General features: G+C 42.6%; 1 protein-coding gene across 2 annotated transcripts in view; it reads left to right on the top strand.

The window, feature by feature from the left end:
* The window catches only part of nr1d1 (nuclear receptor subfamily 1, group d, member 1), a 38,229-nt gene extending 13,204 nt beyond the window's left edge, over positions 1-25,025 (top strand). The window contains exons 2-9 of one of the 2 annotated variants that reach the window (XM_052038849.1): positions 5,158-5,369; positions 13,077-13,379; positions 15,353-15,441; positions 16,494-16,638; positions 17,976-18,616; positions 20,077-20,262; positions 21,737-21,947; positions 23,552-25,025. In XM_052038849.1, coding sequence (XP_051894809.1) covers positions 5,351-5,369; positions 13,077-13,379; positions 15,353-15,441; positions 16,494-16,638; positions 17,976-18,616; positions 20,077-20,262; positions 21,737-21,947; positions 23,552-23,748 — 1,791 coding nt within the window. In that variant the 5' untranslated portion in view covers positions 5,158-5,350 and the 3' untranslated portion in view covers positions 23,749-25,025. Of the gene's footprint in view, positions 1-4,880; positions 5,370-13,076; positions 13,380-15,352; positions 15,442-16,493; positions 16,639-17,975; positions 18,617-20,076; positions 20,263-21,736; positions 21,948-23,551 lie in introns of those variants that run through there. The other variant, XM_052038848.1, reaches the window with a different exon arrangement.
* Positions 25,026-25,816: the final 791 nt, after the last annotated feature.

The raw sequence follows: 25,816 nt of genomic DNA, 5'->3' as shown, positions 1-25,816 counted from the left end.
GCAGATGCTGGAATCCGAAGCAACAAACAAGATGCTGGAGAAACTCAGTGGGTCGGGCAGGGTCCCGACCCGAAACGTTTACTGTCGATTTCCCTCTACAGATGCTGCCTGAACCACAAAATCCACATTGTGATTCAGTGAGCAGCTTTTGGGAGGAGATGCTTAAGGAGGACCCCAGAGGTGATTTTCCCTCTGGCACATAGAAGGGACACCCACCTGCAGCCACCACCATCAGACATGTTTCCGTTGTTGAATGTGGTCATGTATACCTCAGACCACTGAGGTCCCCTGGCATATCCTCCTCTTCCCAGAGGTGGATGATGAGGTTGTGCATTTGTGACTAAACTTCCTCTCTGCCAAGTTTTAGAACTTCAGCTAAGGTCTGAACATTCCATTAACACTCAGTCTAACAGTGATTAATACCTGTGCAGTCAGGTTGAGAATGAAGTCAAGACCTTTGCGTTTCTGTTATACTAAATGTCTTCTTTTAATCAAATTGAGAAAGAACATCTCTACCTGAGGTTCATCCATTCCTACAACCTTTTCTCAGCTATTGATGGAATAGGTCAAATGAAGCCGATTCAGGATATTTCCAGTTTTAGATTTTAATGGTGAACAGCATAGAACGTAGCACCGGAACAGGCCCTTTGGCCCACAATGTCTATGCTGACCATGATGCCAATTTAAACTAACCCCATCTGCTTGCACATGGTCTATATCCTTCCTTTCACTGCCTGTTCATGTGTCTGTCTAAGTGCCTCTTAGGTCCAGAGGAGGTTCACAAAAATTATCCTGGGAATGAAAGGGTTAAGGGCCTGTACTCACTGGAGTTTAGAAGGATGAGGGCGGATCTCATTGAAACCTACCGAATATCAAAAGGCCTGGATAGAGTGGACGTGGAGAGGATGTTTCTAGTAGTGGGAGAGTCTGGGACCAGAGGGCACAGCCTCAGAATAGAAGGATGTCGCTTTAGAACTGAGATGAGGAGGAATTTCTTTAGGCAGAGGGTGGTGAGTCTGTGGAATTCATTGTCACAGACGGCTGTGGAGGCCAAGCCATTGGCTATATTTAAAGTGGAGGTTGTTAGATTCTTGATTAGTAAGGGTGTCAAAGGTTACGGGGAGAAGGTAGGAGAATGGGGTTTGAGAGGGAAAAATAATCAGTCATGATGGAATGGTGGAGCAGACTCAATGGGCCGAATGGCCTTATTCTGCTCCTATGTCTTATGGTCTTAAGGTCTAAACATTGCTATCCTATCTGCTTCCACCACTTCCCCTGGCAGCATGTTTCAGGCACCTACCACTCCCTGTCTAAAAAGTTACCTCGTAAATCTCGTTTAAACCTTCCCCCTCTCACCTGCTGATACTTCACTTTTCCATTATGGGAAAAATACTCGGACTATCTACCCTTTCTACGCCTCTCATAATTTTATATACTTAGCATGTTGTACTTTAACCTAAATCTCTCATCTCACAGCACAGTGATGAAGAGTGTGAATGGAAAGGAGTCATTGTTCACCACCCCTTCCTGAAAAAAAGATATTTGTTGGCTTTGTCAGAGAGAAAGCAATCTCATGGGGACTAACTATATCAATGTCCCCAGTTTGGAAAGTCCCCAATCACATGGGGCTATCTCTAGCTGATATCATTGTCACTGGTTAATATTAAAATATGGATTGACTAAAGTTTGTACAAGAGACTGCTTCTGTATTTATACCACTGGGATGCAAAAACTTAATTGGATTGCTACTGAAATTTTATAATTTTTCCATATATTGATAAAACAGCACAGCTTTTGGTATAAGTCGTAAATACACCCCTTTCATAGCAACGTTACATGGTTTTCCCTGTAAGGAAGCATATCAGCTACTTCCCTAGTAGCTATAACAAGGATTTTACTATCAGGAACAATGTAACAATCAACAATGTAACAAGAATTTGACTATCAGAAATAATGTAACAGTTACAATATCTCCAACAACATGAAGCAATTCACTGATGGGAGTTTTAAAAGACAATTTCCCAACTGGACAATATGGTTCCTATTAGCACAAACAACAGTTGCCACTCTGTATATAATTTAGGGGAAAGTTTTGTGAGTGGTAATACACCGCAGGGGAAATCACTCACAGACCAAGATGATTTGATATAGAAACATATTTAACGAATATTGTTCATAATTGATCACTTCAAATGTAGCCTTCCACTATCTTCAAATGTGATAGATCTCCAGTCAAACTAGTGTTATCCATGTCAAATCACTATTTCATAACACAAGCTAGTTTCAAGAGTGAAATCTATATTTGTCCTGCTGGTTCTTCTGAACAACTGAAGCGAACACTGTATACAGGTTTTACACACCCACCAAAGAGACAACTGTGATTTTCTGATTAAGTTAATGGAATACAAGCGCTTCACTGTCAAAATGATGCAAAAAGGATTATTCATTGACTTTAACTGACATTGATTATTTTGACCTCATTATGTAATCATTGACGGCAATTACATTACAACTGCAGAACCAGAAAACCAGCCCAAAGCTGTTTTGCTGCTTAGTAATGTTAAAAAAATTGGATCATGGATCTGGAATCAGCCACTGATACCATTTGGCTTGGAAGCAAGCAGTCTCTCCTAACAGGGGGTATAAGTCAGTTCACACCCTGTTTCTGGATTTACACTACCATTTATTAGCAACTACCCTCCAGCTGTAGTGCAAAAGTAACCTTAGATACGTAAATATGACTTAAAAGTATTAAGTAAATAAGAAACATTGCATATTTTCCCTGTCACAATTTAACTTTAAATCTATGAATGCACTCAACATAGAACACATAGAACATAGAACATTATAGCACAGTACAGGCCCTTCAGCCCACGATGTTGTGCCAACATTTTATCCTGCTCTGAGATCTATCTAACCCTTCCCGCCCACATAGCCCTCCATTTCTTTATCATTCATGTGTCTATCTAAGAGTCTCTTAAATGTCCCTAATGTATCTGCCCCCACAACCTCTGCCGGCAGTGCGTTCCACGCACCCACCATTCTCTGTGTAAAAAACTTACTCCTGACATCCCCCTTATACCTTCCTCCAATCACCTTAAAATTATGCCTTAAAACATATTTTCTCATAAAATTCAGACTCTATTTCTGTAATATCCAACAATTTATAACATAAGATTGTTTTCACTCTATTTTTTCAAGACTGTTTGCAACTTTGGTACCATAAAGGGCCCCAGAATAAACATCTGACCGCATGTTGTCAATCACACAAGTCAAATGCAGCTCGGCAATATCACATGATTCTACCTCGGCCACACTCATTCTGCTGCTGAAGCCCCAACGCAACAAATAATTACAACAGCAGCACCAGCTTGTATTTATGTAGTACGTACAATGTAGCAATATGTTCTATGGTTCTTCAGGGACTTGATCAACAAAACTTGATACTTGACAGAAGAGCAACAGTTCGGTTGAAGAGGTAGGCTTTATGGAGGGAACGAGAGGTGCAGAGGTTAATGGAAGGAATTCCAGAGCTTAGATCCTGGGCAACAGAAGGCAAGCCTTCCATGGGTAGAGTGATCTAATTTGGGTTCAGTAAAAAGGTCAGTATAGCAGCTACTTAAATATTTTGTACAGTTGTAGGGAAGGAGGAGATTGCAAAGATAATGAGGAAGAAGACCAGGGAAGGATTTGAAAAATGACAGCAGAAATTTTAAATTAAAGCCATTGCTTTATCAGTAGCCAACATAGGTCAACAAGCTCAGGGGTGATGGATAAAAGGACATGGCTTGAATTAGCACTGACCACAAACTTCTGGAAAACAGATAAAGGATGGGTAGCCAGGAACATGCCAGAGTGCATGCCTTTGTTATCTCTCAACTGGACTATCCCTAGGTCTAACCTCCATAAACTTGAAATCCAAATCTCCGCTGTTCATGACTTAACGTGCCAATTCCCATTTGATCTTCACTGTGGATCTTAGTAAGCAATGCTGCATCAGTTTTAAGATTCTCATCCTTGCTTTTAAATGCTTTCATGGCTTAGCCTTCCCTTCTCATCCAGCTCTACACAACTCTGAAATATCTGCGCTTCTTTACTTATGGATTTCTGTTCTTCCCCCCTTTTTAATCATTAGCACCAATGTCTTCAGCTGACAACCCTCTGGAATTCCCTCCAAAAACCACTCAAATGACCAAGAAATTCATACTGCAAGGGAAACAAGGTTGGACCACATGGAATTGGGGTAATATAGAAGTGTGGGTACAAAGTTAGTTAACAGATGCAAAACGAAGAGGAATAAATTACTCGTTTTAATGTTGTCAGGATGCGACTATTGGGGATACAAGGATCCTGTATGGGCTCCAATTATTCACAATATTTATCAAATATGTTGAGATTAATACCCAGCTGTGATCTTGTTGAATGTTGGAGAACGGATGAGGGACTAAATGTTCCATTTTCATGTGTTCATTTGTTCCTCCTCTTGGATACCTTTAAAACCTAGCTCTTTGACTTTTAGTCTTCTCCCATAATATCTCCCATCCTGGAATATTTTATTATGTTAAAGACTCTATATAATCACATAAGTTGTTGTTTATGTTATAAAGCAGAGGCAAATTTTAAAGTGAACCCGTGTTGAAAGCATATTAATTAATTATATTACAAAGATTGGGAACAGTAAGGCAAAAAACACACTAATAAAAGTCGTATTTATCTTTACTTCGGCCATACCAAGGCCACTGAATATACTATTCGAGGAAAACTAAAGAGCAGCCAATCACAACATTGTACTCTGTCTGATCTTTGGCTTTCAATCAAAGTATTGGAAACAATAACTGCCACCAATCAGAGAGCTCGTCTCATCTGCTGCTCGGCCGGCTCCACCGCAGTGTGGCTCTCGCTGCGAGTAACTCTGTTGCTGTTGTGGCAGTGCACAGTGAATTTCAGCACAGCTCTCGCTGCTGGATGGGTCTTTGCAGGGGATAAGTCCCTCTTCCCGTGCTGTAGGGCAGAGCTGCGTGTGTGTTTGCAAAGGGCCAATCTGGGCAGAGGTTGCCTGAAGGAAACCTCTTCCTGGCCCGTCGGGGAGCTTTGACAGGGCTAACCAACCAGAGAGGTCGTCTTAATTGCTGCTGGGCTGAGAGGTTGTCCTTACAGGAGGATTTCGGTACCTTTCGATACGAAAGAAAACAGCACTTACAAGCAAAAACTCCTGGCGCAAGATAGCAACTCAACAACTCCTTCCCAACACGCTAGATCTCGCAGCCAGAGAGAGAGAAAAAAATCAAAACGGTGCAGGCGAAGTCACTAGCAGTTACTAGCAGGAAAACAAATATCCTAAAAGACGGCTATGGATTCCAACAACACAGGTATGGGAAATACTTTATTAAAATAATAACATTATATAGCCTGACTTTTAAAGTGACTGTCAGAGATATTTAACTCCTGCTTTCTTCCTTGTAGAGTAGAGGATGACACTACTTTTTGGAAATCATTATGTTTCCAAGCAGCGTCTTAATACTGGCATTTTGATGTATGTGTTTTTGTAGCCGGAGCTTGCGGTATACCCTGACAACTATAACCTGATTATGCATATTGAAGTGAATGACGGTGCTGACCTAGGCATTTGAGGATTAATATTTTAAATTTGCCGTAGTTTAAGCTGCCGTCTCTATGGTTACATTCCCCATAACCGTGCCCACAATATAAATGTCACAAGATGTATTTGGCCTACAATTTTTACATCAGAATTACTACTTGGAGAGTTGGCTGTGCTATTTCGAGATAACTGGAGAGTATTATGCTGTGGGATCAGCTATTAATAAATACCTCATTATACATTTGTAATTTCGCAGTAATAAATGAGACGTGCTCGTTTGACTGACGTTTCTGTGTTAGTGTTACTGGGAGGTTATAGTACCGTGTGCTTTTTCTTCACGTTTGTATTTTGAAGTGTGCGATATGGTTTATAATTTTCTATTCTGTGCCACTCGGTGTGTCAGTGTAACTGGGCCGTTGACATAGTGAGCCCTGTTTTTCTCCCTCCCCTTGTTGCTATCTTTTCCCAAGACCCGTAAAGTAGGTCACAGTCTGAGTAAGGTGCGAGTTATTTTGCAGAAACTCACATGGACACTGCTCCCTAGCCATGTGCACCTTGTGTATATGCCCCTCCTCCTCCTCCTCCCGCCCATTCAATTACACAATTATGTTCAGAGTGGTGTACAGATAGACCCAGGACAAGTCAGTACCGACTGACTCGGAGTGTGACCAACCCTCCCTCCCACCGGCAATGACGTAACGTCCAACAACAGACAAGGAACCCCAGCTCTGCCCTGGCCCCTCTGTTCCAAAGTACGCGGCGCTCCAAATATCTCTGTGTCGGCTGTGATTCACCCACTTTAGTGAAACAGCGAATAAATGGAGCAGCCATCAGTATTTCCCAAATAAAGCAATGCTTCCATTCTACTTCTCAAACATCTTTCAACAGTCTGACCTCGAACAAACCAAATTGCATTTCTTAATTGGATTTATTGATTTTATAGTGTATAAGTCAAACTAATTTCCTATTTGGGCTTGTAATGTTGGAATTTGAATGAATTTAACTGTGGAATATAAAATACATTAAAATTGTTGCAAAATGTCAAAGATCTCTTCATAATTTTTTTCTTTAAAAATCAATGTTCAGTGGACGTGCCCCTGGTACAATCAGATCAATGGCATTTAGTTACAGACCATTGGGTTAGGTCAAAGTATGTATCTTATTCGTGCTTATTGTCTGAAAACAAGCAAAGCTCCATCTCCACATTCGCCCCTAGATGTGCAAAAGCTACTGGCTGGCTGTTGGATTCCACATTGAAAAGATTTGACTTTGCACGAATTAATTGTCAAAAACACCTAGATTTTTTTTTAAATCCTGCGGGTGGGGGGTGGAGCGCCATTCGTTGTGGAAAAGGTATACGATTTGACTATTATTCAATAGTTATTTAAATGTGCAATTCAAAAAAAATTGCTTCGTGTTTTGCATTCAGCGTTGGAGTTCCAGATCATTTAAATGCAAGAATTTGAGCGGCTTGGTGGTGTGGGGGAGTTGTTCTGCAGGGCCGCCGCGAATGGTTTACTACGCCGCACTGCACCTTATTTATGCAAGTCAGGGAGATGTTTGTGAGACCCAACGCTCGGTTCGGAGGGTCCGGCGCCTTAATGGTTAATCGGACTGTAAGGACGTGTTTGCCGTTGGGAGGTTGGAAACAGCTTGTGATGCGGCAGTAATCCAGGTCAGGAGGCGGGGAATGTGCCTCGCTGGTGTTATTTCCAGCTCTCAGCTGGGGCACAGTGCTGTCTCCGTCGGAATGCGCGTCTACGCCGACCACCTCCGCTTCAACCCCCCCCCCCATCCCCGGCACTGTGGGATCACAGTCCCGAAGCAGCACCCGTGGTTCCTTAAAATCCAGGCCACAAATGTGTCACACTCCGCCCCTCAGGGACGGAGCTTTCTACCCCCTTTTTGTCTTTATTCCAACCACTGACAAGGATTATCGGTGTGACTCAAGGCTTCCAGTCCAGTGTGAAGCACAAGGGACGGTTGTTTTACATGTGATCCCTGTAACAACATCTGTCAATGGGAGGTGACCAAGCACCTTCCCCCTTCCCCCCTCCCCTCCCCCTTTCATTTCCCCAACACGTGTACCATGGAGGTGGGGCGGCCGCGTTGCTGAAACACGCGACTTGCGGCCAACACGTGGATCAGCCCGTGACTCAGCCTCCACACTGAGTCTATTAATAACCAAGCCTCAGGAATAACCTTCATTCAGCGGTGTCGCAAAGCGCTGTAACGCGGCTGCTTGTTCCATTGCCTTTTTCAACGCGCCCCGCTGGCTGGGAGGGAGAAATGGAAACTGACATGAAATAAACACACGGCTCCAGCTTGCTCCAAGCGGCCCTCCCGACTGCTATTTGTATATTTTGTCCAGGTTTGCACTTTCTATTAAAAAAACATTTTTAATAAGGAGATCCAGAGCATTGCAAATAATGTAACATTCTTCTAAGGCAGAAGATTCTGGGTTCAAGTTTCCCCCTCCCCCTTCAGAATATGGTATCACAAAACAAGGTACCCCACAATTAAACTACCTTTTTCGGATGAAATATTAAACCAAAGATTCATCTGTACCCTCAAGTAAAAGGGGAATTTATACCCCTGGAGTCCTGTTTGATATTTATTCCTCATTCAACAGATCTAAGACATTTTCTGGTCAATGTTACACAGCTGTTTTTGAGAGCTTGTTGGAAGCAAATTGGCTGCCGCGTTCCATGCAGTGCAAAGGTGACTACGCTTCGAAAGTATTTCCATGAGTGTAAAGAGAATAAAAACTTCTTGGAAGGGATGTGAAAGGTGCTATGGAAATTCAATTAGGTCAAGATGCAGAGTAAATTCTGGGATTTTGAGTTTCCCCAATCTGAGTGGACTAGATCCCCTATCCCTTCCTAACAATTTGCAAACGTTTTCCAATTTTTCTGGTAACTTTTGAGTTTGGTGCCATTGAAGAGAGATGCCAGCGGTAGGAATAGAATGTTGCATTCATCATTAACGCTCTGTAGTGGAACGCTCTCTTGTCAAGGAACGTACAGCACAGGTTAGATAGCAAGTAAAGCAGCACTGATTCTCAGAGAGGATGATGCACTTCAGACACAATCTCACCCACTCCTCTCCACTGACTTTTGCCGTCAAGTATGCATGTGTAGACACAGAATGAACCGGGATTGACTTTGACTTTGCAGCTGCAGACGCTGGAATCTGGAGCAACAAACAATCTGCTGGAGGAACTCAACGGGTCGAGCAGCATCGGTGGAGAGAAAGTGAATTGTTGATGTTTTGGGTCGAATCCCTGATGCAGGGGTTTGACCCGAAACGTTGACAATTCCATTCTCACACAGATGCTGCTCGACCTACTGAGCTCCTCCAGCAGATTGTTTGTTTACTTTGACTGAACCCACTGAAACTTGTGCTTACATGACAATGTAGGAAAGGTACCAGAAGACTATTTAGACCCATAGTCCAGCCTAGAATTAACAATCAAAACAGTAGAATGAGAATAGTAATCTTTACTGCTCCTTAGTGACGTATCAGTTTTGAACAGGAGTTTATGACTTTTGAGTGCTGTTGACTAATCAGTACAATGCATGCTTGTGCTAATTTACCTGGGACAGGATTGTTATAGTCCAGAGTTCTTAGCATTATATTACAAGAAAAGATTTGGATTCAGCTAGTCTGGGCTTGATTGCAGCAGAGGTAAAATTAAGATTTCTTGCAGAGTCCTACAGCATGGAAACAGGCCCTTCAGCCCAACTGGTCCATGCTGACCAAGTGCCCATCCAAGCTAGTCCCATTTGCCAGCATTTGGCCCATATTCTTCAAAATCTTTCCTATCCATGTACCTGTCCAACAGTCCTTTAAAAGTTGCTATTGTATCTTCCTCTGGTGGTTCATTCCATATAGGTACCACCTCTGCTTTTTAAAAAAAGTTCCCCCTTAAGTTCCTATTAAATCTTTCCCCTCCCACCTTAAACCTATACCCTCTAGTTCTTGATTCCCCAACCCTTGGGAAAAAGACTGTGTGCATTCACCCTATGCCACGTCCATTTAATTGTCTGAATAATCTCACTTTAAAAAGTCAAAATTGAGTTTATTGTCATATGCACAAATTCATGCAATGAAAAACTTACTTGCAGCAGCATCACAGGCACATAGCATAAGATAAGCAGCATTCACAAGGAAAAATAAATAAAACATAAATTATGCACAATTTTTACAAGAAAACACAATTAGAACAAAGAAGTCCATTGTAATGCAAGGTGGTCATGGTGTTGCTGTACTGAGACTATGATTAGAATTGAATGGTTAAGAGTAGATCCAGTCTTAAAATCACAGCCAAATTATTTGACCCATTTAAAGGTGAAATGAGACTGCAGAATCCAGCACATGGGAAGTAAGACAAACGTCTCTGATTTACGGATGTTGATACATCAAATGGTAATCTTGCAGTCAACTCAAAGCACGAGAGCAGACATTTTGGTTCCCATTTTACTTTTGAATAAAGGAGCTGAGGGTGTGGTTAGACCACTGGTGGTGTTTGGCAGCACAGAATAGTCACCTTTATTGCACAAACAACAGCATTTATTAATGCAGAGCCTTTAATTTGGTAAAAGGATCTAAGGTGGTTCATGGGATTGTTATGAAAGTTTGACACTGAGCCACAGAAGGAGATATTGGGGCAAGTGACTAACAGCTCAATCAAAGAGGTGGGTTTTGAGGTGTGTCCAAAAAGAGAATGCAGAGGGTTAGGGGTATAATTCCAGGGGTTTAGCTGAAGACATGGCTGCCTCTGCTGGAGAGCTGAATACTGAGGATTAACAGGAAGGTCATAAATGGAGAACACAGGGCTGGAAGAAACTATGGAGAAGGAAGGGGTGAGACTATGTGAAAATAAGAATTAGAATTTTAAAATCAAGGCATTGTTGGACTGGGAGCCAATGTAGATCTGAAGCTTGGATGAGCTCAAGATTATGTAGGGTGCAGTCGGGCCAGAGGAGCTTTGCTGTACTTGAGTTGAGAGCTAACAAGGGCATTGGATTGGGCTATCAGCAGAAAATGAGCTCCGACTTTGCAAAAATCTCAAATGCACAAGTCTAGCAACCAAACCTTGGTTTGTGATGAGTCCCATGAGGTGTTTTGCTGCACTTTTTTGTTTTGTGTTGTGGTGAATGGGCCTCAAACAGTTGGCAGCTGTCCCACTGATGAAACAGTAAACATGTAATGCAAGCCTTGGCACAGCCAAACATAATAAAATTCCAGTTCAGCCACGGGGTGTCTGAGGTATAAAGTTCTGATTCAGGCTGGAATGCTGCAATAGGAACCCAAGCTCAGCAAAATCCCACAAAAGCACGTGGGGCCCCTAAAAAAAAATACCCACCGGCATCAACAGAGCAGTCTAGAAACAGTAGGCAGGTTAGGCAGCAAATGGGGACAAACAAGTCGATCAGTTTTGAAAAGTCAATTGCCTGACTTCTGGTTCTCCACAGATGCTCCTTGACCTGGTGAATAATAACAGCCTTTCCTGTTTTTGTTTTTCATGCTCTGGTATCAGCAGTTCATCTGACTTGATGCTATTTTGTTTTACAATCTGGGCAGAACATTAACAGGGAAACGCGCAGCAGACATGATCACAACCAGTATACCAATGGCATTTCAGCTTGTGGTATCCCTGCCGCAGAATCAGAAGGGGGTAGGTTTAAGCTCCATTTTAACAACAAGAGCACTGGTTCCCAGGTTGACATGTTAGTGTAGCACTGTGCGATCTATGCAGTACCAGAGATGCTGTCACTGGGATGAGTTCTTAACCAAAGGTTTCAACCGTCTTGTCAGATGGATCTAAAAGACCTAACAATGCCTTTTCGAAGAGGAGCAGAAGGGTTCTGGACAAGATATACCCCTCCCTTAATATCAACAAAACAGATTATCTGGCCATTATTACATTGCTGTTAGTGGGAGCTTAACTGCTCCTTAGTGCAGGTAAGTGGCAAAAGATTAAAAGGGGAGTTGATAGGCATTTGTGGGTGAATAATTTGTAGGGGTACCGGGAACTAAAGAGAGGACAAGTGGGGCCAGTGGGGTTGCTGTGCTGGGAGCCAGCATGAACTCAGTGGGCTGATTGGCTTGCTGTATAAGTACACGTTGGTTGCCACGTTTCCTATGTCACAACAATAATTACAGTTCAAGAAGTACTTTAGCTTTTGAAGTATTTTGGAATGACCTGTGGCAATGAAAGGTGTTATGTAAAGCAAGTATTTTAAGAACAACCTGACACTTAGGCTACATACATGTAAATTAGTTAAGTGGAAAAGTGAGTAAACCTGATGACCTAGTCAATTTGGTTGTCGCTATACAATTAAAAGGAAGTGTACATGCACATCTTGTTCTGAGTCTGCATTCCTGGAACAAGGCTTGGTGGCCCTGGCATCTTTTTAATGAGGAAGTATATTGTTGTGGATTTGTATATGGTTTTTGTCACCAAAATTTATTTTCTCTTTCCTGGCTGTGCTTGGGGTGGGGGATGGGACGGTGAGGTTTAATTCTGCAAGTGATGCCCATTCAGTGATACTTTGTTCTCTTGGATATAAATCTTTCACATTTTATGTAACCTGAAGATCAGATCCCAGGCGATCAATAATTATTCACTTCCTCTTAATCTGCAACATTGGGTAGCTAGTTCCAAACAGACCCCTAGACTCTCATAGATCCTGGGGACTTGGGAGTTGGTTTTAGTCATGTTACCTTGGAATAGCCAATTGATACTTGTGGATTCTTATGATCCAATCTGTAGAAGCATTAAATTTGAGCCTTTATAGGAAGTTGTAAAACTATTCATTCACCAGAGCTATCACAAACAAACCTGATACTTTCCTCAGTTGATGGCCAGAACATAAACTCTGGTGGAAATTTTCTTTTCTCTAGTGGACCTGAGAGCCATAGGAACAACATTTGCTTTTTTTTAAAGTGTCTTCTGTTAAAGTCATCTTCAAGTCAACTTTGATGATTTTTAGAAGGGACTGAAAGGGAAGTGGAGGGGCAGCTTGTACACTGACGTGTTCCTCCAATAACATTAGGCATGGGCTCAATTTGATATTTATTTATCAAAACATCCCTTGATGTCTGTATTTTCATATTTGTTTCTCTTGTTGTAAATGTAATTGCAAAATATAATGCATTATGTTAATAATGGAATAAACAAGGTTTTAAAAACTTGCATTACTTTTTTTCCTGCACTATTGACTAAAAGGTTACAGGGAGAAGATGAGATAAGATATCTTTACTAGTCACATGTACATCGAAACACACAATGAAATATATCTTTTTGAATAGTGTTCTGGGGGCAGCCCACAAGATATAAAGCTAAATGAATTTTAAAGTGGAGGATGGCATTTTCTGCCTCCAAAAAGGGTGGGAAGTAAGTTAGATACAAGTTCTTACAGTAACTCTAAACTCTCCTGTAAACGCTTCTCTTCCTGTGCTCCCATTGCAGGTGGTGTGATCACCTATATTGGGCCAAACAGTACCTCTTCTAGTCCGGTCCTGCTGTACAGTGACAACTCCAACAGTAGTTTCCAGTCGGTGTCCCAGTCGTGTTCCCCATTGCCACCTTCTCCCAATGGCTCTAGCTCCAGCTCCAGCTCCAGCTCCAGCTCCCAGGATGGCAAACACTACCGAAGCAGCTCCTCGGGATCTGGTGACGATTGTTCAAGCACTGGATCCTTCAACAACCTGAAACTTTCCACCGATGATGGAAATACCATTTCCACCACTAAAATCAACTCTGGGATCACCAGTGAGTAACCTCAGTGTTTTTTCCCTCCTCCTGTTTTATATTGCCAAGTATACTTACACAGGAATAGTCTTTTATTCCCCCCAGTAAAAGCTCCTTGTTACTTCGGGCAGACAGTATTTAGGAATCACATTTTGTTTGGAAGCCAGTCACTTCACTCATTGTGCTCTGCATTTTGAAGCTCTTCCAATGCTGCTATTTCTACTCTATTCTGCAAACCCTTCTTAAAAATAACTCTCTTCATCTGTGCTTTAATTTCCTTCTCCGTTAGTCTGTCCTGTCTCTCCTTCTCAGACTTGTAAAGTGCTTACACATGGTACTGTGTAAATGAAAGCTTAACATTAAAGTTGCCAAGAATAAACTTGATTCATCAAAGGGAGGAATGGAGTACTTGATTTCCTTCTTTGCAAACAGAGGGCCGGGTAGTGTTGACCACGTGTCCCACTTGGAATCACTACCTCAAAATCAGGATTAGAATCAGATTTATTATCACTGACTTGTATGACGTGAAATTTGTTGTTTTGCAGCAGCAGTACAGTGCAAGGACACAAAATTACTATAAATTACAAAAATAAGTAGTGCAGAAAAAAAAGTGTTCATGGACTATTTAGAAATCTGATGACGGAGGGGAGGAAGCTATTTCTGAATCGTTGACTGTGAGTCTTCAGTCTCTGCACCGGTGATGGCCAAAAATAAGAGGCCTCTTCACTCTGGAGTCCAACAGCAATGTCTGTTTGGTGATAGGACTGTGGGCAGTGTAGTCCAGTGGCCCTGCCCTGAATTGCCCCTGCCCTGAATTGCCCCTAACAGAAGTCAAAGATGGGGGTGGCACTTTGTCTTCTGTTGAGCTTGTCATTGATTTTAAGTTTTTAATAATCTCTGCCATGTGGTGATTTCAAAACTATTAAAACGGAAGTAAATAGTTAAAAATATCTTAAAATAAATTTTACTAAAAGCATGTATCAGTACTGCAAAATAAAAAATAAAACAAAGTAATTTTTAAACCGTAACAGCCCCTCCCGTTTGCCTCATGAAACTGTGCCTTACGAACTCCATTGCAGTCACTAGGGTTTCAGATCCTGCACCAGGTCTGATTGGTGCCGGTATCGACTAGTGATTTCCTTGGCCTCTGGGGAGTACCTTCCAGACTGGGCTTCAATGCAATCCAGCATTGGGGTGAACTGGCAAGTTGTTCCCCAAGTCTGTCAGTGAGTCCTGACATTCTGTGTTTCACAGTGCATACATGGAAGTCCAGGACTACTTCAGTTTGAATGGTGACCACCAGCTCCATGAGTTGTCCCGTGTCTCTTGCTGCAGTTTCCATTTTGTTTTGGAGATCAATAGTTTTCAAATATTGCTTTAGACAAATATTTTCAGTTATATCTAGGATCAGGAAATGGCTAATTGGATAGTCATTGTCTGCAGGACAGGACCATCCAGGTGAGGGACAGGGAACACCCTTCTCTCCTCAATTTAATGAGAACCAGCCAGAGAGATTCATGACATTCTGGTGCCCTTCTCCAGCTGTGAAATGACGAAGGTGATGATTTCCAAGCCTGATAATTTGGAAAATTATCTTCTAGCATTAGAGGAACAAAACTTGGATTGAAAATTTGCCAACATTAATGAAGAGACAAATTAATACACATAGCAAAGCATACAAATAAATAATTAAAAACATTTGTATGGGGTGGAAGTTTATTCCTGGTTGTGTGTGCTAGTTCAGCAGTAGCTGCATAGTGTTCTCCAATGACTTTGTTTCAGAAACTTGGTTCCAATAATGTACAAGGTGCACATGCACATTTGATGCACGAGACCAAGGGTCTACCCACCTTTCCTGCAGCCCATATCATTTTATTGCCGTTGCCTTAAAGACAGAATTAAAGGCACCAGCCACTTGTAGTTCATTTAGATGATTATATAGAAAGCTGTGAAGTTTTTTAAAAATAATTTCCGTTTGTTTCTCCTTCCTCCAGAAATCAGTGGAATGATTCTGCTGTGTAAAGTGTGCGGGGATGTAGCCTCTGGTTTTCACTATGGAGTACATGCCTGTGAAGGTTGCAAGGTTAGTTGCAACCATTTGGACCTACAGTTAACGTGAATGCATGCAGTTGTACAGGCATATCTCTTGGGATGCACATACACACAATAACAACAGCAGCAACCATTTATGTTGCATCTTTAACATAGCAAAAATGTCCCAGGGTTCTTCAATGTCCCAGGGCTCTTCAAAGGAGCATTCCTGAATAGAAAATTGACACTTTGCCTCATAAGTAGATACTGTGCAGATAACTGGGAGGTTTGAAGGCACCCCTTAAAGAAGGAATGAGGGGTAGAGAGGTTTAGGGGATTGAAATACCAGAGCTTAAGGCTGTCACAGAAAAACAGATTTGGAGAACTTCAGATACCTTGGATGTTATAGGGCCGGAGGAAGTCAAAGTCGGGTTTATTGTCACGGGCACAAGTACATGTATGCCCACAATGAAAAATTTACTTGCAGCAGCATCACAGGCACACAGCATCAGATAAGCAGCATTCATTGGAAAAATGTATATTAACCATACATTAGACACAAGTTGACATGTGATCCAGCAGAGCTGCAATGCCTGAGTGTCTCCTGTGCCGTAACAATTCTCTGTGGGGCTCACTGACTCTCTCCAATTGGAAATGTATCATGTGAGATGCGGCCAAGCCAGAGGAGCGTCCTGTTTTATTCGCTGGTGTAGCCAGTCTCCACTGGGGAGGACAATGCAATCAGCTTCGGGATTTCTGAGACCAAGACGATGGCCTTATTTGCAATCCAATCAACTCTGAGCAATGTTCATGTGGGGTGTCAGCCAAGGACAGGATTGGCTGATTGGATGTGGATGGGAAACCTCCACTTACACAGTATATTTCCAAACACAAACAAGGGTAGCTTGTATAGTGCATCCAAATCCACATGCATGTTTACATGCTTATGTGCACTGCCATTTCTAAGCAAGTAGAATATTAGTCAAGTTGTTTATTAAAGTGGAACTTGTTATTGGAGGAAACAGAAATAAAATAGTTTGGAATTCTGGACAAAAAAACCAAAACCACTGGGAATGCTCAGTCAGTGTTCTTTCCGGCTTATAGGGCTTCTTCCGGAGAAGCATTCAACAGAACATCCAGTATAAGAAGTGTCTCAAGAATGAGAACTGCACCATCATGCGAATCAACAGGAATCGCTGCCAGCAATGCCGCTTTAAGAAGTGCCTTGCTGTTGGCATGTCCAGGGATGGTGAGTTTTCTGATTACTATGATTTATTACTTATTGTACTTAATAAAAGAAATAAATACTGTTTCCTGTTTGGCTCTTTTGTGGTTATACAACTTCTTGAGCCCAAAGGTACAGCAGTGAAAATGTCAATGCCGTACAAAACTTGCGTACCTCGGCTCTTCCTGGCAGTGTAGACAGAAGCTGCACCCTGTCAGCCATAGCTCAGTGCCAGTGATAGCTACCTGAATCAGAATGCTGTGGGTTCAATCCTTGCTGCAGGATCCAAAGCTGACACTTATTGACAGGGTTGCAGTCTTTCAGACGAGGTGGTAAGTCCTGGCCCTATTTTGCCCCACGTGGATGATCCAGTAGCATCACTTGAAGAACATCGGGGTAATTTTCTTGGCCTACTGGCCAGCATTTGTATCCTCAACCAATATCCATTCAACAGAGATTGATGCACTCCTGTTTGTTGCATCTTCATCTTGCTGTGGTCAAATTGTTACTGCCACTCACCAAGCAGTAGTGACTAAGCCTCAGAGAGTTTAATTGTCAGTAAAGCACATTTGATTTTGTGAAAGGTGCTTTACAAATGAGAGATTTTTTTTTCCTTTTCCCAATATTTGAATAATCCACTTCCAACAAGTACTCTGCTCACTGTAAAACCCAATGCTGATGTGGTTAGCAGAGCTGAAAGCCAAATGAGATAGATGGTCTGCTTGCTTGTACTTCTTAAAATACCTTTTCTCCTTTTTGCTCTGCAGAGATATTTTCACTCCTTCAGCCTGCAGGTTGGATTCATAAGACACAACCTTGTGCATGATATCAATGCTGAAACCACTTCACACTTACACTTAGTCCAAAACAAATAATCCTCCTCTTTCTCCAGTACGTTCCTAATGCAGACACGTGAATGCTTCCCACAACCCCTGAGATTTTTGTATCATTTCATTTTGCGGATTCCTCTTTGCTTTTTGACCTGCTCCCTTCCTCACCACAGACCTCAGGAATTCCCATTTCTCTGTCAATTCTATGAAGAAAGCAACCTGGGGGTAGGAGTGACCAAAGTATTTATTTTGTTATTTTGACTTTCATAGAACCAACCGCCACTACAGCCACTTTCATGCACATTGTTGCTTCCAGTGGTTTGACATGCACCCTACATCTCCGTGATTCTCTCCTTTTTTTAAAGTAGTGTAGTTCACCGTGAGATGGTATCTAATGTTCAACATGGTGGACCAGGGGAGACACTTTGTTCTGCACAGTACCGGATTAAATTTGAGCTTCGGAGGTGCCAAGTGTGATCACACAGTGAAGAGAGCACCTGCATAACCTATCTCCCCTTATTTTTCTTGCAGCCGTGCGTTTTGGGCGCATTCCGAAGCGGGAGAAGCAGCGAATGTTGGCAGAGATGCAGAGTGTCATGAATAACATGGTGAACAACCAGCTCAGTGGGGAACTGCAGAATGAACTCCAGCCCCAGCAGCAAAGCTGGCAACTCCAGCCTCCACTGGCTGTCCCTGTGCAACCAGTGCAGCAGGAGCGCACGTCGCCCTGTCTCCATTCCCAACAGCAGTGCAACCCGCAGCAGTTGTACTGTCCCAGCACTGAAGCCTCCATGGAAGAAGTCATCTATTCCATTTCCCGGGCTCATAAAGAGACCTTCACCTATGCCCATGACAAGTTAAAGCAACCAACACCAACCTGCCAGCACAATGCAGAGCTGATGAACCATAATGCTAACTGCTGCTTAAATGGGTACCATGTCAATGGCGTGAACACCATCTATCATCAAGAGAACAACATTTTCCACAAAAGTAGTGGGCTGAAGAATATGTGTTACCCTTCTTCCTTCCCCAGCGGCCACATTAATGGACATTACCAGAATCAGCCCAATGGACACAAATTGCATAATAGAAATTTGATTAGTGCCGGTGGCGAGATGGAGACTGGGAATGGCAGGACCTGCCCATGGAAAGGACAGAATAGTGTCATCCTGGTAAGTTAGTGGCCAGTGGATTGCCTGTTTCATGAAACATTGATATTTGACTGGTTTTTACTTCAGGAACACACTAAATATATTTGCGGATAATAAATGATTCTCCATTTTAAAATACTAACAAAACACAAAAATCAAGCAAAGTTAATATTCCCATGGAGATGCAATGCATGTTAAAACCTAAATTACAAATAACTGTTAGATATTTATTTTTAACTATAGGTCTAGAACAGAAAGTACTGTAGGATTTTAACAGCACTTCAACAGGACAGCAATAATTCATTAACAAGCCCAGCCTCTCATTTAGAGACCAGCATCACCTCATGTCCTTTAATCCTTTCCTCTGAAACCTCCTAATTTTCCAGTAATCCAACTGCTGTTGTCCACTTCAATGAACTCTTCTACAGTACAGAGCCTCTTTTAGAGAATGACTTGTGCAATGAAAATCTTTTTATTTCATTCCCTGCTAAAAATAACCAAAGTATCATGTTTGCACTGCATGATATTTAAGAAGTAAATGTTGTCACAAGAATACTTAACATCCTTTCTGGAAATATTTCAAGAAGTCTAATTTTTGATACTGAATCCCATTTCACTCCTCCCTGATCAAGATAATTGCCCAGAAGTAGATCTGCTTTACAAATCAAAGTATTGTTTATCTTTACCTGTTGTCATTTTTTTTTACCGTTCCTCCTATGGAGATGGTCTTTGTGACAATCACTTCAAATTTTTATTAATTGGATGAATATGAAAGGGACGTTATAGTATTTCAGAAGCTCTGTTTAATAATATGTTACTTTAGTCAGTTCATTCTTGGTTCAAACTGTAGAGAATATGAAGTCTTTGGAAATCATGATTCGGTGCTGTTGCTGCAAGGAACAGATTACTTTTGCCTTCTTGCAAACCAATAACATTTATCAGGTAGAATATTGACTTTTCTGAAGTGGGAAGGTGGTTTGGTTTTAAACAAAAGAATTTAAAATTAGCAATTATTTCGATTTAAAATTATTCGGTAATCTTTAAATATTGAAATTGATAAAATGTCTTGAAGTGACTGCACAATTAGCACAATTTTGTTATTGGTATTAAATCATAAGCCTACAGGGAGATTCTAAAGATATTTGAATGACACAAGGAACTCTTAATGATCTCTAAGGGTGCTATAGGACCTCAGCCACCATTTTACTCATCATTCATGAATAATGTGACTTTGTGGGAGTGGGTCTTACTTCTCTGAATTTCCCAAAGGCAGGCCATTTCCCAATATTTGTGTGTTGTCAACCAACCAACTAAAAAGACACACAGCTCGGAGGAAAGGAATTGAATTGAGTCATTATGGTTACTTTGCTGTAAGCTCACCTCCTTTCAGCTTGACCACAGAGCAGAGTTGTTGTTTGTTGGTCGCCTTCCTCGGTTGGGCAATCAGGCATTGTCACACTTGCCCCTCTTTCCCTCTGCAGGCTTGCCCAATAAACACACAGCCACACGTAGATGGCAACAGATCAGTGCAACAGATCTGGGAGGATTTTTCCTTGAGCTTCACACCAGCTGTCAGAGAAGTAGTGGAGTTTGCAAAACTTATTCCTGGATTCAAGGACCTATCCCAACATGACCAGGTCACTTTGCTGAAAGCTGGCACCTTTGAGGTGAGTACTGGTATTGAGTAATGGGATCTAGTTATGGTACAAATGTGAAAAGTTATCTATCCATGTCAAACCCAGAGTAGAATTTGGCTGCCTCTCTGAGTGAAGTTAAGATTAATCTTAAACCAGGAGAAGAGTGAACGTTAATTAACTTGTTCAACAGACTTCAAGGCAAATTTAGCTACACTTAGTCTGTAGAGTGAAGTTTAGCTGCGTGAGTTTTTAAAGTCCACTCATCTCTGCCCTCTTGGAATTGCCAGAATTATAGACCTTTATGGAATAGAAAGAGACCATTCAGCCCATCATGTATATGCCAAATACTTGAGTTAATCTGATTTCTTGGTCCTTAGTTACATCTCTTATGGTTGTTATCCAGGTTTCTCTTGAATGTGAATTGAGTATCTTCTGCCACCATCCATTGGGGCACCAATTTCTGGGTTCTGATTACGAGTTGAGTGAAATTCCTTTTCGTCAACTACCCTCGAATTGTTCTACCAATTGTCTTAAATTTACACAGCCCAATTACTGAGCTCTCTATCGAGGGGAATAAGTCATTCCTGCTTGCACTCTCAGATTTTAAACACTTCAATCCTTTGAGTTGAAGTTTTAATTGAAACAGTTAATTCTTTTGTTTGAAGTGTTATTCAACCCACTGTAGGGTTTGGGCTTTTTCTGATTCTGCACTTTCTGTGCTTGTATGCGGTAAACACAGGGCAAAGCAGAGCCTTGGATGTGATTGACAGCTGACTCTGCATCTTATCTGCAGCTGCTACGGACAGGCAACACTTAGAATACATGGACTGGGACTACAGGAGGGAGGGTAACACAGTTGACAGGAAAGCCAGGATGTTGCCTCCTGTCCACTCTGACCAGAGTGAAACAGCAGTGGGGGAGGGGGGAATAAGGAATGGGAGTAATTATTCAAAGTAAAGAACTAAAAGAAAATTAATAAAGAACATGATTTTCATTATTATACCGCCTTCAACATACGAAAGTGCCTCACAGCCACGTGGGGCTATTGTCATATGGACACACAGCAGTCAATTTGCACACAGTGCAAGATCCTATAAAAAAAATAAAATGATTACAACCAATTAACCATTCTAGTAGTGTGAACTGAGAGACAAATATCGGCCTATGCACTGGGAAGAATTCCCCAACTCTTCTTCAAATGGATTCCTTCTTTTATATCCACCTAAGAGGTGAAGTGTGGCTTTGGTTTAATGCCTCGTTTAAAAAAAATAGCATCTCCAAGATGACACTGCACTGAATGTCAGGCTGGATTTTTGTGTTTAGGTTCCTGGAGTTGGTCTCGAACCAGGGATTTTCTGATTAAGATGCAGGAACACTATCAGCTGAGTTTTAGCTAACTTTAACTCCTAGATGATGTGCCCTCGTGGTGTCCTCACCCAAGGGCAGGAGAAGCCCACTTCTGAAAAGAAATGGCATCTGATGGCTTTGACTTCGTGTGTGGCAGGTGCTGATGGTGCGGTTTGCATCGCTGTTCAACATGAAGGAGCAGACGGTGACTTTCGTCAGCGGAACCACGTACTCCATCGAGGAGCTGCGGGTAATGGGAATGGGAGACCTGCTGAACTCCATGTTCGACTTCAGCGAGAAGCTGAGCTCCCTGCACCTCAGTGAGGAGGAGCTGGGCCTGTTCACGGCCGTCGTGCTGGTCTCTGCAGGTAAGGACTCGGTCAGGTTGTAGAACATTCACTCTCCAACTCCTCCAGGCTGTTCTTGCCTCGCTTGTAGTGTGGGCACTCAAACCAGTTATAAAGCACCCTAGTGACCTAGTTGTAGAGTGATGCAGCACAGAAACAGCCCTTCAGCCCAAGAGACCACGTCCTCCATCGAGAACCCATTTACACCAACCCATTTTATTCTCCTCTCTTTCCATTCAATCCCTGCAGATTCTACCCTTCATCCATGCACTAGGGGCAATTTATAGTGGCCAATTAACCTACCAATCTGCACACCTTTTGGGATGTGGGATGAAACGGGAACTCCTAGGGGAAATCCATACGGTCGCAGGGAGAAGTTGAAGTCTCCGCACAGCACCAGAGGTCAGCATTGAACCTGGGTCACTGGAGCTGTGAGGCAGCAGCTGTACTGCCTGTGCCACTGTGCCAACTTAATACCTTTAAACCATTCATGGGATATAGGAGCTTTATTGTCCAGCTCTAGTTTCCTGGGCCGTTTTGAGAGGTATGTAAGATTCGACCACATTGCTTGGGTCTGGAGTCACGCATTGACCAGATCAGGTAAAGATGACAGACTTCCTTTTGAAGGTACAGTAATGAACCAGTCAGGTTTATACAACAGTCCTGATACGAGCTGCCCTTTCAATATTAGTAAATGCAATAAAATTTAAAATCACTTTAAATCTACCCACTGTTGTGAGATTTGAACTACTATCAATGGATCAATAATGCAGGTAGCTGGCCTGCTCGTCTGGTAATATAACTGCAGTGCTGCTGCTCATCTCCTGCAGGAGTCAAAAGCGACATGTGCAGCTCAGTCGCACAGTGTTTGAGCAGAAGTAGCAGGAGCAAGAGTGGGCGAGGCTGATCGGACCTTGGCCATGGAGCCACTTTCCCCCCCCCGATCCCTGTAACCTTTGACTCTGGCTCCAAAAGTCTCTTGCGTCCTTAATTATTTTCAGTGATGCTGTCTCCTCTCATTTCTGGGGTGGAGAAATACAATGATTCGTGACCCTCTGAGAGAAGAAATTCCTCCTTAACTCTACCTTAAATGGGCAGTTGTTTAAAGCCTGGGTGTGCTATACCCCAGGGTCTTCCAGGAAAGCCCTGTGCACATGTTTGGGCATCCAGTGCTTCCAACAATAGCTTTGAGGCAGATGTGGACAGGGAATTCCTTGACATCTGGCATACACCTGAACCCAGAGAATATCAAAAACATGACTGTTGTTACACCCACTTCATAATTCAGCGATTTAACACATGGTTTGTTGACACCCTGTCAGGAGATATTGATGAATAATTAGCTGCTATCAGGGGAGGGGAGTTCTAATCTGTAGTATCCTCACACAAGCTCGTCAAGTCCCAATGACTCCTGAGCCTGTGTGCAGAGTGAGTGGAGTAATTTTCAATCAACTGCTTTGGAGGTTGTTTCGGTTGACTTTACTCTCTCTCTCTCTCTCTCTCTCTCTCTCTCTCTCTCTCTCTCTCTCTCTCTCTCTCTCTCTCTCTCCTCTCTCTCTTCTCTCTCTCTTCTCTCTCTCTCTCTCTCTCTCTCTCTCCTCTCTCTCTCTCTCTCTGCCTCACAGATCGTTCCGGAATCGAAAACATTAACTCGGTGGAGCAGCTTCAGGAGACGTTGATCCGAGTGCTAAGAGCATTGATCATGAAGAATCACCCCAGCGAGGCCTCGCGCTTCACCAAGTTGCTCCTGAAACTGCCGGACCTCCGCACGTTGAACAACATGCACTCGGAGAAGCTGCTGGCCTTCCGGATAGACCCCTGAGCTCCTGTCAATCACCTCCCTGCCTCTGCTACATTTTTAAAGCAATTTTTATTTATATTTCAATGAACATTCAGATGACATATTGCAAAGCATCCTGTAAATATGTGTATATTTCAGCTGTCCAGGGAGTGTAATATATTCTTATAAGGAATGTTCTACAAATCAATATATTTAAAATCATCCTTTGGGACCTCTGGTATGTCTGCATACATGAGCTTGATGGTAGAAATAGGTGTGAGGTTATCTGCTTGGTTTGAGTAATAAGTAAATGGAGATCTGTGTGCCCTGCGGAGTGAGCAGGCTGGGGTTCCCTCTCCGATCTGATTTCCCCTCCTGTGTCTGACTTAAATTGCTGGTTTAAGTCGAGATAGGTGTCTGAACCTGCAGCAAGGCCCAGCTCTGCAAAACCCTTGAGGAGACCTCGCCCTCGTCAGATGAAACAGGGCAAACTTCAGATCTCGAGCCCGACCAAGATGGTTGGCAAAAGGCTGAGCAACTCCGATCTCCTGGCGCATGTGTGGCTGCAGAGCGACAGAAGCCCATCTTGCCCGTACATTGTTTCGTTCGACACAATTCACATTTCATTGACTGTCCTGCGACTGTGTCCATAGACAGCTGACAATTCAAGGCATTTTGTAGAAAACAGTGAACTGATCAAAGCCCCAGTCTCTGTGTGTGTCTCTGGAAGCTCGCTTTCAAACCCCAGGAATTTTCTTTCATGAGCGAATTGCTGCGTCTTTGTGGTTTAGTCGTACTTTAATATTCCTGTTGAAGATTCTCTAAGCCTGATGCCACTCCCTCTTCCCCTAAAAGCTAAAAAGAGCAGAAGGTCCCATTCTTGGTCCAAAAGTTCAAATAGTATTACCATTGATCTCAGTATCTCTGGGCCAGTAGAGTTGGTGAGGGGGGTGGGGGAGAGCAACGATGGGGGTGATACAGGTGGGTGAACAGCTAAAGCTTCATGACAGCTGGAAAGTGCATGTAGGTGTTGGGCTTACTGTGGGGAAAGCCTACTGACCCTCTTTGTTTGGGGTCCTGCACAGAGGAAACTTACTGGGTGAGAACTGAGAACCTACGGGAGAGGAGGTGGACAAAGGCTGATTGTGTCAAACGTAACCCTGGGTGGCTGCTGCATGAGTGCAGGACCTGCTCTGGATAATTACAGTTACCACATCTGTCTCAATGTCCTTCAATTATTGATGTGTTTGTGAATCCAGATCAATTCATTAACAATTTATAAAAAATAAAATAACGAATGCACTGAAGTAAACAACAAAGCGAAGTTTGGCGTCTTCTTGTGGTAACATGGACAGAACACTTTTTGGAGTAATGGACCACAGTCGTGTGGGTTTGAGTTGCTTAGGAACACTGATTCCAAAGGGGAATCTGGTATCCCACCACATCAGAGATTGCAGTAATTGGCCATCTGGAATGTTAAGGTACAGTGGTCAAGAGAACTGATAGTGGTTTATTACTGTCACATGTACCGAGATACAGTGAAAAGCTTTTCTCTGCGTGCCATCCAGACAAATTGTGCCAAATAAAGTGCAAGGGCCACATCAAGGTAGATTGGGAGACCAAGAGTTCACGTTTTAGCATATGAGAGTTCCGTTCAAGAGTCTGATAACAGTGGATAGAAGCTGTCTTTGAGCCTGGTGGTACGTGCTCTCAAGCTTTTGAACCTTTTTTTAAAATTTTATTTACAGCGTGGTAACAGGCCCTTCCGGCCCAACAAGTCCACGCCGCCCATTTTAAACCCAAATTAATCTACCTGTATGTCTTTGCAATGTGGGAGGAAACCCACGCAGACACGGGAGAATGTACAAACTCCTTACAGACAGCGGGAATCAAACCCTGATCGCTGGCGCTGTAATAGCGTTGCGCTAACTGCTACGCTACCGTTTTGCCCAGTAGGAGGAGCAAGAAGAGAGAATGACCTGCAGTGGGAGAGGTCCTTGATTATGTTGGCTTCAGACCTGGATATATTGGCAAATTACATTGGATAGAATAGTGGTTACTTTAATGAGTTGGAATACAAAGGTGAGGGCTAACGATGCTGAGTGCAAAT

Source organism: Pristis pectinata, chromosome 25, assembly GCF_009764475.1.
Source record: "Pristis pectinata isolate sPriPec2 chromosome 25, sPriPec2.1.pri, whole genome shotgun sequence".
Lineage (NCBI taxonomy): Eukaryota > Metazoa > Chordata > Chondrichthyes > Rhinopristiformes > Pristidae > Pristis > Pristis pectinata.
This window is presented reverse-complemented; position numbering and strand designations above follow the sequence as displayed.